The 13,774-nt window shown below is 49.5% G+C and overlaps 1 protein-coding gene across 1 annotated transcript in view; it reads right to left on the bottom strand.

Annotated features, from left to right (window-relative positions):
- Positions 1-13,774, bottom strand: part of PTPN18 (protein tyrosine phosphatase, non-receptor type 18) — a 103,708-nt gene that overhangs the window by 42,808 nt on the left and 47,126 nt on the right. The window contains exons 5-7 of the mRNA XM_015406163.1: positions 12,219-12,257; positions 12,019-12,087; positions 3,160-3,222 (exon numbers count right to left, since the gene is read on the bottom strand). Of these exons, the coding sequence (XP_015261649.1) occupies positions 3,160-3,222; positions 12,019-12,087; positions 12,219-12,257 (171 nt within the window). The remainder of the gene's footprint in view (positions 1-3,159; positions 3,223-12,018; positions 12,088-12,218; positions 12,258-13,774) is intronic.

Below are 13,774 nucleotides of genomic sequence, written 5' to 3'. Positions count from 1 at the left end.
CGCCGGCCTTGCAGGTCCATTGCCGGGCCCCTCATGGGGCTCGGCAGTGGAGCTGCAAGGCCGGCGGTGGCGGCCGGGACCGTTGGGGGCGGGGTGTGTGGCCTTATGACGCACTTCCGGTGATGTCAGGGGGTGTGGCCTTATGACACACTTCCGGTGATGTCAGGGGGTGTGGCATATGCTAATGAGTTATGCTAATGAGTCTCCCTAGCTCTTTTTCTACGAAACGACCCCTGTGTGTGTGTGTGCAGTCTGGGAAAGGTGGGGTTTGAGAAGGAGAGAGACCTCTCTGGTGCTGTCTTGGTGGACCACTGTAGGGTTGGGGAAGATTTGGGGATGGAGATTTGGGGACGGAGCCTGGGAAGGGCAGGGTTTGGGGCAGGAGCAGGGTATCATGCCATAGAGCCCACCCTCCAAAGCAGCCATGTCCTTCCAGGGGAACTGATCTTGGTCGTCTGGAGGTTAATTGTAAAAGAGGGAGATCTCCAGGTGCTACCTGGAGGCTGGCAACCCAGGACCACTGCCATTCCCCCCATAGGAAACAGTAAGGGGAAGTGTGCTGAGGGCACTGACTTCAGAGGTCTATAAAAAGAAACCCATCTGTCATTTGTGCATGGAACTTAGGGGATCTTTAGGTTACCGTGAGGACCATGTTCTGGACAAATTTGGTGCCGTTATCTTTAAAAGTAGCTGCGCCAGACCCTTGAGTTTGTTCCCCCATTGAAATTGGCCAGGGATCCTGGAGGTTTTTTGTCATCTTCTGGACGTGGAACAGCGGTCACTGCGGGTGTGGAGGGGGAGGTATTTGTGAATCCCACTGAGAGAAATGCGGCTTCTGGCTGGGGGATGGGGACTGTCAGGAGCAGCAGGAGAGGAGCATCGTGGGCACGGCAGCAGGAAGAGGGAATTGGTGGGAATGACCCCGTCCTTTGCCAGTGGAAAACTGAGTCAGGATCCAGTCAGCCATGTCTCACGGCAGAAGGGACACTAGAACTTGCCTTAGGGGTCTCTGGCATGTGTTTTTGCCTTGCCTGAATATTGTCTCTTGTGTAGGTAAGAACGCAAAGAAAGAAAAATCGAATCATGAGTTTAGCCAGCAAACGTTCATGAAACCCACTGCCCAATTTAAAACCGGTTTCTTCTTTCTGGGATATCACATTTAAAAGGCCAAGTTAAAAATCAGTTTTATGCTTATTGACTCTCAGGGCTGTAAAAAAGGAACTGGGTTTCTAGGAAAGACTTGCCCACGCCTTCATAAGAGGCTGACTGACAGCCAAGGATTTGTAGCAAGAATTCAATCTTTTAAAAGTTGAGGTTCTGCCAGGAGGTCACCGGGAAATGGACTAAGCTTGAGCTACCAGAACAATAGGCAGCCAGGATCCTGGAGTGGACCTATTGATTTAGAGTTGCAATGGAAAATAGCCTATCACGGGGAGTGTGTGTGTGGGGTGTGTGTGTGTTGTGCATGCACATAAGCCGGACTCCTGCCCTGCTAGAGTTGTCTTAGAGTTAAGCTGAAATCACGAATAAACTATGAGCTGATCACTACATGCGTCTCGAACCCAATATATTGCAGCTTCTAATGCCAAAACACTCTGGGAAGCCCTTAAGGCCTCTTGTTTACCTGCCCGGGGTGGGGAATTGCCAGCCTCAATATCCCACCTCCAAGGATCTGAGGAGCAGGAGAGAAAAAAATGGATTCTGCATAACAATGCTCCAAGAATTTCCCCTAGCTTCTATAGTGAACCCTGTCACCTGAAGTGACATCATATCCCCCAAACGCTGCCCTCCCTAGGGCAGCATTGGGAACCCGAGTAAAGCCAGTTTCAGACTGATTTTGTGTCGCTGCCCACAGGTGCTGCATCACAGTGGCCTCCGTTGAGCTATCGGATCCCCTGCTCTCCCCCAGGACTGTCCTTTGCCTCCCAACGCGTGCAATATTCCCTCTTCAGTGCTGTCCCCTTCCCACTCTTCAGCATCTATAGGCTCTGATCTGGATGGCCCAGGCTAGCCTGCTCTTGTCAGATCTTGGAAGCTAAGAGCCAGCTTGGTGCAGTGGTTAAGTGTGTGGACTCTAATCTGGGAGAACCGGGTTTGATTTCCCACTCCTCCACTTGCACCTGCTGATGTGACCTTGGGTCAGTCACAAGCTCTGGCACAGCTGTCCTTGAAAAAGAGCAGTTTGTGTCAGAGTTCTCTCAGCCCCACCCACCTCACAGGGTGTCTGTTGTGGGGAGGGGAAGGGAAAGGAGTCTGTAAGCCGCTCTGAGACTCCAAGTGAAGGGCGGGGTATAAATCCAATCTCTTCGTCTTCTTCTAAGCAGGATCAGCCCTGGTTAATTCTTCAATGGGAGACCACCAAGGAAGTCCATGGTCACTACACACAGGCAGGCAATGGCAAACCACCTGTGTTTGACTTTTGCCTTGAAAACCCTGTGTGTAGGGGGGTCACCATAACTTGGCTGTGACTTTCCAGCACCACTTTTACAGAACCAGAAGCAAACGTGAAAAATTAGGGTTTCCAGGGCTTGAATGTGGAATGTTCTGGTCTGTGACTTGGCTCTCACCTAGTGAGCAACCAAGGATTACGTGTCCTCAGGCAGAGAAGCGAATATGGAGGATAGTCCTGCTCTGGTGGTTGGGAAGGTGGCCATCTGGGATGACTAGGCTTGATATAAATGCTAGAAGCAGGGTTGCCGGTGGCAGCCCCAGTAGGAGCAAAAACGGAGGGCGTGGAGTGATGTCATCCAACACTGCAACATCATTTGTAGTTGTACTTGGAAGTGACGTCACAATGCACTAGGAATCCCCCCATCTCTGTAGTAAAGCCATAGCAATTTGGGGGGTTCCTGACGCATTGTGACATCACTTCCCGGTACAACCAGATGTGATGCTGGGCCATTGGTTTCCACTCCCACCTCCGATTTTTGGCCCTGCTGGAAGAATGGTGGCAGAAGCTGGGAGACCACCCACCACGATAGGCAATCTGGTAAGCCTCGTTAGAAGCCCGGCCCTCTGTCTCTCCACGGTCAACCAAGGAGTTCTCTTCCAGCTCTCAGCTCAGATAGCTGACCTCTGCTGCGCCGTCCGGACAGCGCAGGGTCTGGATCCGGACTCAGATGCAGCCACCTACAGCCCTGAAGAAAATGGCATCCTCACCTTCTGGAAGGTCACAGTAAGCATCCGCAGAATGACGTCCGGATTGAGTTCCTGTTCTTTAGCCTGAGACAAGGAAACAAGCCACCAGAAGACTTAACAACACGTTACACCTCAAATGTGCCACAGACATAAGAAAAGAACATAAGAGACGCCAACGTTGGGATCAGGCCAAAGGCCCATCCAGTCCAACACTCTGTGTCACACAGTGGCCAGAAATACCAGTGCCATCAGGAGGTCCACCAGTGGGGCCAGGACATTAGAAGCCCTCCCACTGTTGACCCCCCCCCCCCAAGCACCAAGAAGACAGAGCATCACTTGCCCCAGAGCCCCTAGCTATACCTTGTGGCTAAGAGCCACTGATGGACCTCTGCTCCATATGCTTATCTAATTCCCTTTTGAAGCCGTCCATGCTTGTAGCCGCCACCACTTCCCTCCTGTGGCAGTGAATTCCATGAGACATCTCATGGGTCCAGTCTTGCAGCCCACCTGTGATGCGGGTGGAATTGTGGAGCAGTTATTAGCATAAGTGCTGTCAAGCTGCAACTGACCGACGGTGACTTCCCCCAGCAAGGGGCTTTCAAGGCAAGGTGGTTGGCCGTTGCCTTCTTCTGCAGAGTCTTCCTTGGTGGACTCCCATCCAAGTATTAACCCTACTTAGCTACCGAGACCTATCGAGATCAGGCTGTACAATGCCATCTTCCCTGCCTGTGGAACAACCGCCTAATGCTTATACATGCAGATATTTAGTCTGGTGCCAAGTTGTATTCTATGACCCTCTGGTCTCCATTTTGTTGGCATTAGACTCTATAGCACCCTGACCTGGATGGCCCAGGCTGGACCCGATCTCATCACATCTTGGAAGGGTTGTCCCGGGTTAGCAGTTGGATGGAAGACCACCAAGGAAGTCCAGGGTTATAATGCAGAGGCAGGCAATGGCAAATCACCTCTGAACACCCCTTGCCTTGAAAACCCCACGGGGTTGCCACAAATTGGCTGCAACATGACAGCATTTTTTTAGAGAAGAGAGATTGGATTTATACCCCACCCTTCACTGCCCAAAGGGGTCTCAGAGCACCTTACAATCCCTTCCCCTCCCCACAACAGACACCCGGTGAGGTAGGTGGGGCTGCGAGAGCTCTCTTGAGACCTGCCCTTGAGAGAACAGCTCCGAGAGAACTTGTGACTGACCCAAGGTCACACCAGCAGCTGCATGTGGAGGAGTGGGGAATCAAACCCAGTTCTCCCAGATTAGAGTCCGCACTCCTAACCACTACACCAAACTGGCCTTTTATTACCAGTCTCTATAACCCACCCACATAGGGTTGCCAGGTCCCTTCGAGATGCCGGCAGGGGGGTGGGAGGATGCTCTGGGAGCCGGAAGCGTCACCCCCTGATGTGCCAATGTTACTGGAAGTGAGGTCGCGCTCCATACCTACGTCACTTCTGGGTGATGTAGGCACATTGGGGGTGACGCTCTGGTTTTTGGGCAAAACTCTATGGTAAAATCGGCCTCAAAGCATAGAGTTTTGCCCCAAAACCAGAGTGTCACACACTGTCACCGACCTCTGGGTGATGTAGGCACATCGCTCCACATGCTGTTGAGGGGGAGTCTGCAAAAGCAGGGGACCCCCCGCTCTGAACTGGGGACTGTCAACCCTCCACCCTTGTGTCCCAACAATTTCAGATAGCTATGGCCAACCCAGGGGTCATCTCGTAGAAAAAGAGGTGCAGGAGCTCATTAGCATAACTCATTAGCATAACTCATTTGCATAGGCCACACCCCCTGACGTCACCGGAAGTGTGTCAGAAGGCAACACCCACCGCTCAGGCTCCACTGGACTGTTTTGGATTGCTAGCTATGGGGGGGGGGGACGTGCAGATCTGTCCTTGCAGAGGAGGGAGAGCTTGTACCTGAATAAGACTTGGTATTAAAGGTGCCACTGGACTGTTTTGGACCAAGGGGTCGGGCGGGCTCTGCAACTTACCTGGCTGCTTCTTGCTCTGACCGAGGGCTGCTGGGAGCAGGGGGTGGGGCTTGTTGCATGTGCCCGCCCCCTGGGCTCTTTATTGCCGGAGCTCCGCTCCTGTGCGCTCCTGCAGGAAATGACCCCTGGGCCGCAAACCAATGACTAAGAGCTGTTTCTGAGACAGCAATTCTAACAGGTCTGCTCAGGATTTTAATTGGGTCTATCCGATGGTGCTTACTCCCAGGAAAGTATTCTTAGGATTGCACAGTGAGAGAATCAGTCAACAGTTGTACGGGAATCAGTCAAACAGTTGTACGGGAATGTCAAAGGAGGATACATTAGCTAGGAGAATAGGCAAGCACCGACTACTTTGCATGACTGAATTGAAAACATGGAAGTACAAAAGCCGGCTAGCTCAGCAGCAGTGTCCAGGCATGAAGGAAAAGCCCAGAGAGAGATGATTCGACCTGGCCGGGTCAGCTTTTATGGCTATTATTCTAAATATTTCTGTTCAGTCAAAATGTTGGTCGCCATATCCTGTTATCTTGTTTCTCGCTCGCCTAACAGAAAGGACCTCTGGTGAATACAGCCAAGGTGGCAATTCAAAGGGATGTCCTCATCCTCTCAAGTTCCTGTTGTCCTTCTCTGGAACGAATTCTATTTTGGAAGTCCCTCCCGGACATACTTCCTCCTCACAGAGGCTTACGACTGATGCCTCTTCCTCTGCCCAGGTAAATTAAACTTTTCCATTATTCTTTGACCCCTATAATGACAGCAGCTCCTCAATCCTTCAACCCACGTTCACCTTCAGATCACATACACATATCTCGAGGCTCTAAAGAAGATAGATGCGGGGGGGGGGGGTAACCGTATTGGCCTGAAGCAACAGAACAGAGTCCAGTGGCACCTTTAAGACCAACAAAGTTTGATTTGGGGTGAGCTTGTTATTCCCACCCCAGTTGAACCCAAATGAATGATAGCCATAAACCAAGCCTGTTATTCTTTTAATCTGTTAAAAACTTCTCCGCTGTTTTGCATGCTAATTTACTGCCCAGCCTCTATGTGTATGACTGCCATTTCTAATTCCGTTTCATTGTCAGACAAAGTGGCAACTTCCACTTCGATGTATCTGAGGAAGTGTGCTTGCACAGGAAAGCTCATACCTCAAATAAAACTTTGTTGGTCTTAAAGATGCCGCTGGACTCAAACTTTGTCTTCTTGAGGGTCTAAATGCCCTTGTTTCTCCTGCTCCATGTCCTCTGCTTCCTGGACTCCTCTTGGATCTCTGATCTGAGATATGATCTAGATTTCTACTTTGGATCATTGACAAGATGGGCCTTTTGCAATTCCCTAACCTCTGAGTCGGTGGAGGGCTGAGGCCCCCTCAAATTATTGGCCTCCTGCACATTCTTATACTATCTCAGCCAGTGTTCCCTCTAAGCTGAGTTAGTGTGAGCTAGCTCACAGTTTTTTAGCCTCCAGCTCACACATTTTTGTCTTCGCTCAGGAAGGATGGCTCCAGTGCAAACTAATTTATGCAGTAACCAAATCACTCACTCACAACTTTAATGCCAGCAGCTCACAAAGTAGAATTTTTGCTCAGAAGACTCCACAGCTTAGAGGGAACATTGATTCTCAGCTAACATTCACAAAAGGATAGGAAACGTCTCTCTCCATCCTCCTTTCCGACATTTCTCTTTCTTTCCCCCTCTTCAACCATCTATTCTCCATATACTGTGGATAAATAATGTGTGAATGTTGGGACCGGGATTCAGTTATCTGTGGACTCCTTAGTATTTTGGTGCTGTAAGCGCAACTCACTAGAAAAGACAATAATGCTAGGAAAAGTTGAAGGCAGCAGGAAAAGAGGAAGACCCAACATGAGACGGATGGACTCAATAAAGAAAGACACAAGGGCCCTCAGCTTGCAAAACCTGAGCGAGGTGGTTAGGATGATAGAGGTATATAAAATTAAGCATGGGTTCGAGAGAGTTGACAAAGAGAACTTTTCCCTTCGAGGGCAACCCATGAAGCTGCTGGGCAGTAGGTTCGGGACGGACAAAAAGGAAATACCACTTTACACAGAGAGTGATTAAAATGTGGAATTTGCTGCCCATTCATACTACAGGATGGAGTGATGGCCACAGGAATGAGTCGCTTTAAAAAGGGATTAGCTAGATCCAGGGAGGATAAGTCTGTCAAGGGCTACTAACTGTGGTGACTGAGGGGAACCTCCACATTCAGAGGCACTAAGCCTCTCAGTCCCAGAGCCAGGAGGCAACCTCAAGGGAAGGCCTCGGCCTCTGTGCCCTGTTGTTGGCCCTCCAGAGGAGCTGGTTGGCCGCTGCGTGAGGCAGGATGCTGGACTAGATGGACCACTGATCCGGTAGGGCTCTTCTGATGCTCTTTCGGAGGTCATTAATTCATAGGAATTAATAAACCGGAAGCAGCTTGAAAGCACTTCACACACACACACACACACACACACACACACAAGCACAGTCAGTTTGAGGTTTCAAGGGGCCCTGGGCACAGAGTGGTCAGCCCCCCCTGCTCTGCACACCACCAGGATCAACTACAAATTACAGCTCCTTATAATATCCCACTTCTGGTGATGTCATCGTGGTGTGCGTGAGGACCTGGCAACCCTAAGACACGTGCAGCCAGGAAAAAAGGGCAAACGGGGTCACACACACCCCATAGCTGTTTCCGCTGGAGAAAATGGCTCAGGAGGGAAGCCAGAAGCCCCTCCTCCTCCACTGCAGCACTCTAATTGGCTTTGGAGGCAAACAGAGCAATGGAGCGCTTTAAAAGTAACTTCCCCCGTGACCGCATGTCCCAACTTGTGTCACACATAATGTCTGTTTTGGACCTGAAAAGTACGCAACCGGAGAGTGATTTCAGCAAAGCGTACTTTATTCTATCCGGAACAAGACTACTTTGGCCGGCTCGCAGGCCGGCTTATATCCCCCGAGAAACCGCCACCCAAAACACACACCCTACTTCCCTATAGGTTATTTACAGTGGCCGAGAGTCCCACAGGCTCTCGGCCGGGAACCTAGCCCCCTGATTGGAGCGGGCTAGGATCCGCATAGTCCATTGTCTCTTGGAGCGAAGCTCGGCATTTGTCTCTGGACTTGTCTGGACTGGATACATTACAGGACCTCAGTCAGCTGCTCCTTCCAGGGCAGGAGCGAGGGACAATGGAGGAGAAGTCTCTTTCTTGAGCTTTCCTATTTTGTGTGATGCTCTCCTGTTTGGGAAACAGGCTTATTCATGCAAGATGCGTGTCTGACATGTGGACAGACCACAGCTGTGGCATCTACCCAGTATCCCTACAGATGATAGCTTAGGGTTGCTGACATACCAAATGTCAACCAGTGAAACATCCATTTCCCTCCTTCAATCCAGCCAACATCACATCACCAAATCTGGGAATTTTAATGTTGTGCCCAATGTTCCCTCTAAGCTGAGTTAGAGTGAGCTAGCTCACAGTTTTTTAGCCTCCAGCTCACATATTTTTGTCTTCGCTCAGGAAGGGACGGCTCCAGAGCAAACTCATTTATGCAGTTGCCAAATCGCTCGCTCACAACTTTAATGCCAGTGGCTCACAAAGTAGATTTTTTTGCTCACAAGACTCCACAGCTTAAGAACATAAGAACATAAGAGATGCCAATGTTGGATCAGGCCAAAGGCCCAGCCAGCCCAACACTCTGTATCACACAGTGGCCAGAAATACCAGTGCCATCAGGAGGTCCACCAGTGGGGCCAGGACATTAGAAGCCCTCCCACTGTTGACCCCCCCCCCCCCAAGCACCAAGAAGACAGAGCATCACTTGCCTCAGAGCCCCTATCTATACCTTGTGGCTAATAGCCACTGATAGCTTAGAGGGAACATTGGTGGTGCCTAGGAACTTTTAATTGAAATCTCAGAATCCTTTGCCAATCTGTAAAGTCAGAATGAACCTGACAGGAAGGACGTTCAGATCACGCTAAAAGGAAACATCTCGGCTGTTTCGTAGTCTGCTTCTGCTCTGAGATCTCTGCTGTTTTATGTCTCTGTGCTTATTTCAGTGTAGGGTTGCGGCTCTGGGTTGGGCCATACCTGGAGATGGGGGGGGGGATTGAACCTGAAGAGGGCAAGGTTTGGGGAGGGGAAGCAGGGCCGGCTCACTCACTAGGCGAACTAGGCGATCGCCTAGAGCGGGCTGGCCCTTAGGGGCGCCAAACTGCACCCGGCCCCGTACTCTGGGAGTTTCTTGATTATTTGTGTTTTTCATTCTTCCTAAGATGCATTTATTTTTGAAAATTGGTGGGCGCACGGGGAGGGGGGCGCCAGAAGGGATCCCCGCCTAGGGTGCAAAATAAGCTGGGGCCGGCCCTGAGGGGAAGGACTTCGGTGGGGTAGAATGCCTGACAGGGTCCACCTTCCAAAGCGGTCATTCTCTCCAGGCGATCACTCTCCTGGAGATCAGCTAATCCCAGGAAATCTCCAGCCATCACCTGGAAGTTGGCAGCCCTATTTTAATGGTTTGATTATGTTCTTTTTGAATTGCTAATCTATTTTTTTAATTGTAAGCTGCCCGGGGCAGCGCTTTGGAGAGGTGGCATAAACGTCTCTGAAAAGAAATAAATACTTCCTCACATGACACAGCCGGAGGAATTCACTGACACGAGAGGCTGCGGGCGGTTTGCTTACTTTGACGGTCCTACGGAAGGAGTAGATGAGTTCACGGAGGAGAGACGAAGCAAACAACTAATGAGCAATGAGGACTAAAGGGACAAGGATCGGGGTCGGCGACCTCTTTCATCCTCTGCTTGTGAGCTTCAGTCACAGGCTGCTGGGTGGGTTCTGCCGGAACAGAAGGCTGGACTCGTCATAGGCAGGGTTGCCAACCTCCAGGCGGTGGCTGGAGATCCCCTGAGATTACAATGGATCTCCAGGCAACAGAGATCTATGCACCCGAAGAAAATGGCTGCTTGGAAAGGTGGATTCCCCAAACCCCACCCTCCTCAGGCCCCACCCGCCAAGTCTGCAGGCAGGGCTATTTTGGGGCAGGAACACACAGGAACGGAGTTCCGGCTGGCTCCCAAGTTGGCCACGCCCAGCAGGAACTCATTAGCATAATAGGCCACACCCAACAGCAGAAACTCATTAGGATTGGCTACAATTAGGGGTATGTGGCCTAACATGCAAAAAGCCCTGGGTTTTGACAACAAACAAGGTAAAGAGAATAAGAAGCAAAAGGTGAGTGTGGCTGGATGACCACACTTCTGGCAACATGGGGTGCGGCCTAATATGCAAATGAGCTGTGCTGTCAGGGTGTGGTCTAATATGCTAATGAGTTCCTGCTGTTGGGTACGGCCTATTATGCTAATGAGTTCCTGCTGGGCTTTTTCTACCAAAAAAGCCCTGTCTCCAGGGTATTTCCCAACCTGGAGCTGGCAACCCTAGTCATACGGTTATTGACTTCCAGGTGGAGCTTAGCTATATCCTAGAACTACAAAAAACTCTGTGAGCTGAATTACCCGCAAAAGTATATCCAATACTGCTTTGTGCTGTATTGTTGGCTGGTGGATATCCTGGAATTACAACTGATCTCCAGACGACAGGGATCAGTTTCCCTGGAGAAAATGGCTGCTTCGGAGGATGGAATCTATGGGATTAAACAGGGCTATTTTGGGGCAGGAACGCACAGGAATGGAGTTCCGGCTGGCTCCTGAGTTGGCCACGCCCAGTAGGAGCTCATTAGCATAATAGGCCACACCAGAGGTCATTTCGGGGGGGAACGTGGAGGATCGCAATTCCCCCGGGTGAGGTGCGGGGGGGCAGGGCACATGATGAAGCCCCGCCCCCTGCTTCCGGCCGCCCCGCTTCCAGCCCTCATTCAGCCAGGAGGACAGAAACTCATTAGGATTGGCTACATCAGGGGTGTACGGCCTAACATGCAAAGGAGTCCCTGCTACAAAAAAAGGCCCTGGGTTTTGACAACAAACAAGGTAAACAGAATAAGAAGCAAAAGGTGGGTGTGGCTGGATGACCACACTTCTGGCAACATGGGGGTGTGGCCTAATGTGCCAATGAGCTGGGCTGTCAGAGGTGTGGCCTAATAGGCGAAGGAGTTCTTGCTGTTGGGTGTGGCCTATTATGATAATGAGTTCCTGCTGGGCTTTTTCTACAAAAAGAGCCCTGGACCTTAATGAGGTTCTTCCCCTTCCCAAGCCCCACTGTTCCCAGGCTTCGTCCCCAAATCTCCAGAAACGTCCTAACCAGGAGCAGGCAACCCTAACTAGTTGGGATACGGCTTGATCCAGCAAAGCAACTTGTACATTAAGTACACTGCCAACTTACTTACTAAGAAACTCTGCTTCACATGTTCTCTCATGGTAGATTTTATGGACAGGCATGCTTAGATTTATTTAGGGATGCCAGCCTCCAGGTGGGACCTGGGGGATCCCCCGGAATTACAGCTCAACTCCAGACTAACAGATCCGTTCCCCTGGAGAAAATGGATACTTTGGAGGGTGGACTTGACGAATGGAACTTGTGTGAACTGCTGAGCAGAAGGCTCTCAAATCTTTACTGTCGGGGGCTGACCCAAAGTCTACTGTACCTGTAGTTAAGTTTCTGTGCTGCGCAATGAAAATACAGGCCGAGATAACGTCCTGTGTATCACTGACTCCAGTTAGGTAGGTAGGTAGTCAATTCTGTAACAGTGTTGTTGTTTTTTTCCTGCTTCTGTATAGCTTGTGGGATATAATAAAGACTGACTACTGAGAAATTCCAGTTTGTAATCCAGGCCAGGTTGACAGAACACGTGCCTTCGCTTTTATGAGGTCACCTGGCCAGGACTAAGTTGCTTAGCGGCCTGGACACACCGAGCCACCTCACCTGTGCTATGGAGAAGGGTCCAAAGTGCAAAGTCTCCTCCGCCAAAGGCCAGTAACGCTCGCATTTTTTCTAGAGACAGGAAAGCAAAGGAGGTTAGGCTGCATCTCCCTGTGGAGAGCACAAGTCCTGGAGTGCTAGGCACGCACTCTGTGGCTTTCCTGCCCGCCTGAAACCACCACCACCCTGCCGTCCAGTCTCACCTTGCCCATTTCCACTTCCCGGCAGGCCATGACAATCACCTGGAATGAGAGAACACACCGTGAAAGGGGAGAGAAATCCCACAGGGCTAGCTGTGTTAGACGAAACAGCACATAGCCTGTCATCAGGAAATATTGCTTTAGCCCAGGAGTCCCCAGCCTTTGTAAGCCTGCAGGCCCCTTTGCAATTCTAAGAATACAACAAGAGGACCACAGTGTAAATGGTAGAAAATACTAACACTAAAGCACCATGTCACAATAGCAACAATATAATCTTAGATCAACTCAAAATTTAGTTTTTTTCTATTCCAGAAAAAAAAAAGTTAAAAACCATAAACGAATAATAATATATGTATTAACAGCAGCTAGAATTTTGGTAGCTAGACGGTGGAAGTCGAAAGCCATACCATCTATAAGAGAACTCAAACACAAGATTCTGGATATAGCGGAGATGGATAAACTTAGCTTAATATTGAATAATAAACCAGAAGAGGTATTTTGGAAAAGATGGAAAACTGTATATGACTGGCTAAAACACAAGAAAAAAAAAGACTGAAATGTGATAAATTTCTAGTGGAAAAATGTACTTGAACAAAAGGAACTGTTTCTTTTTAATAGAGATGTATAAAACAAGAAACCATAAATGTATGGATTAAATATAATGTTAAGGTGAAAATATGGAAAATAAATTTACAAAAAAAAATTAGTTTTTTTCTATTCCAGTATAATAGTATTTTGAGGAGCTGCAGTGGCTCAAGTGGTTAAGATGCTGAACTGCAGGCTGTGGAAGGTTGGTAGTTCAGCAGTTCGAGACCCGGGTGCCGCATGACGGAGTGAGCTCCCGTCTCTAGTTCCAGCTCCTGCCAACCTAGCAGTTCGAAAGCAAGAAACTGCAAGTAGATAAATAGGTACCACTTCGGTGGGAAGGTAACAGCGTTCCGTGCGCCTCGGTGTTTAGTCATGCCGGCCACATGACCACGGAAATGTCTTCGGACAGCGCTGGCTCTTCGGCTTTGAAACGGAGATGAGCACCGCAACCCTAGAGTTGGACTTGACTGGCTTTCGAGCAAGGGAAACCTTTACCTTTACTATAATAGTATTTATGATGCCAATTTATTATATCACAATCACAATATAAATAAAGTACAACACATCCAAAGCATTCATAAATTACGACGTTTGCCCCGTAGGGTTACAAGCTGACATAGAAGTCTAGACGAAACGAAGATGCAGTGAAATTGTAAGATAAGAGCCGGTGTTGTTGACTCGCTTCTGCTGCCTTCCTCAGGTCTTACAGAATACAAGAAATCTATAATTCTAGCTGTGAATCTGGTTAGGCTGAGTGCCATGTTTTTGAGAATTTGAATGGCGATCCCCTCTATTTTCTAAGAGCGTTATTTGATGAATATACTGATGCTTTCAATACATCACATATCAACAGATTGAAAACAACACTAGAATTATGTATTTCTTGTACTTTCATTTGGCCAGGGTTATTTTTGGGCAGGAACGCACAGGAACGGAGTTCCGGCTGGCTTCCAAGTTGGCCACACCCAGCA

The sequence above is a fragment of the Gekko japonicus genome, unplaced genomic scaffold (genome assembly GCF_001447785.1).
Source record: "Gekko japonicus isolate JY-2015 unplaced genomic scaffold, Gekko_japonicus_V1.1 scaffold1076, whole genome shotgun sequence".
Classification (NCBI taxonomy): domain Eukaryota; kingdom Metazoa; phylum Chordata; class Lepidosauria; order Squamata; family Gekkonidae; genus Gekko; species Gekko japonicus.
This window is presented reverse-complemented; position numbering and strand designations above follow the sequence as displayed.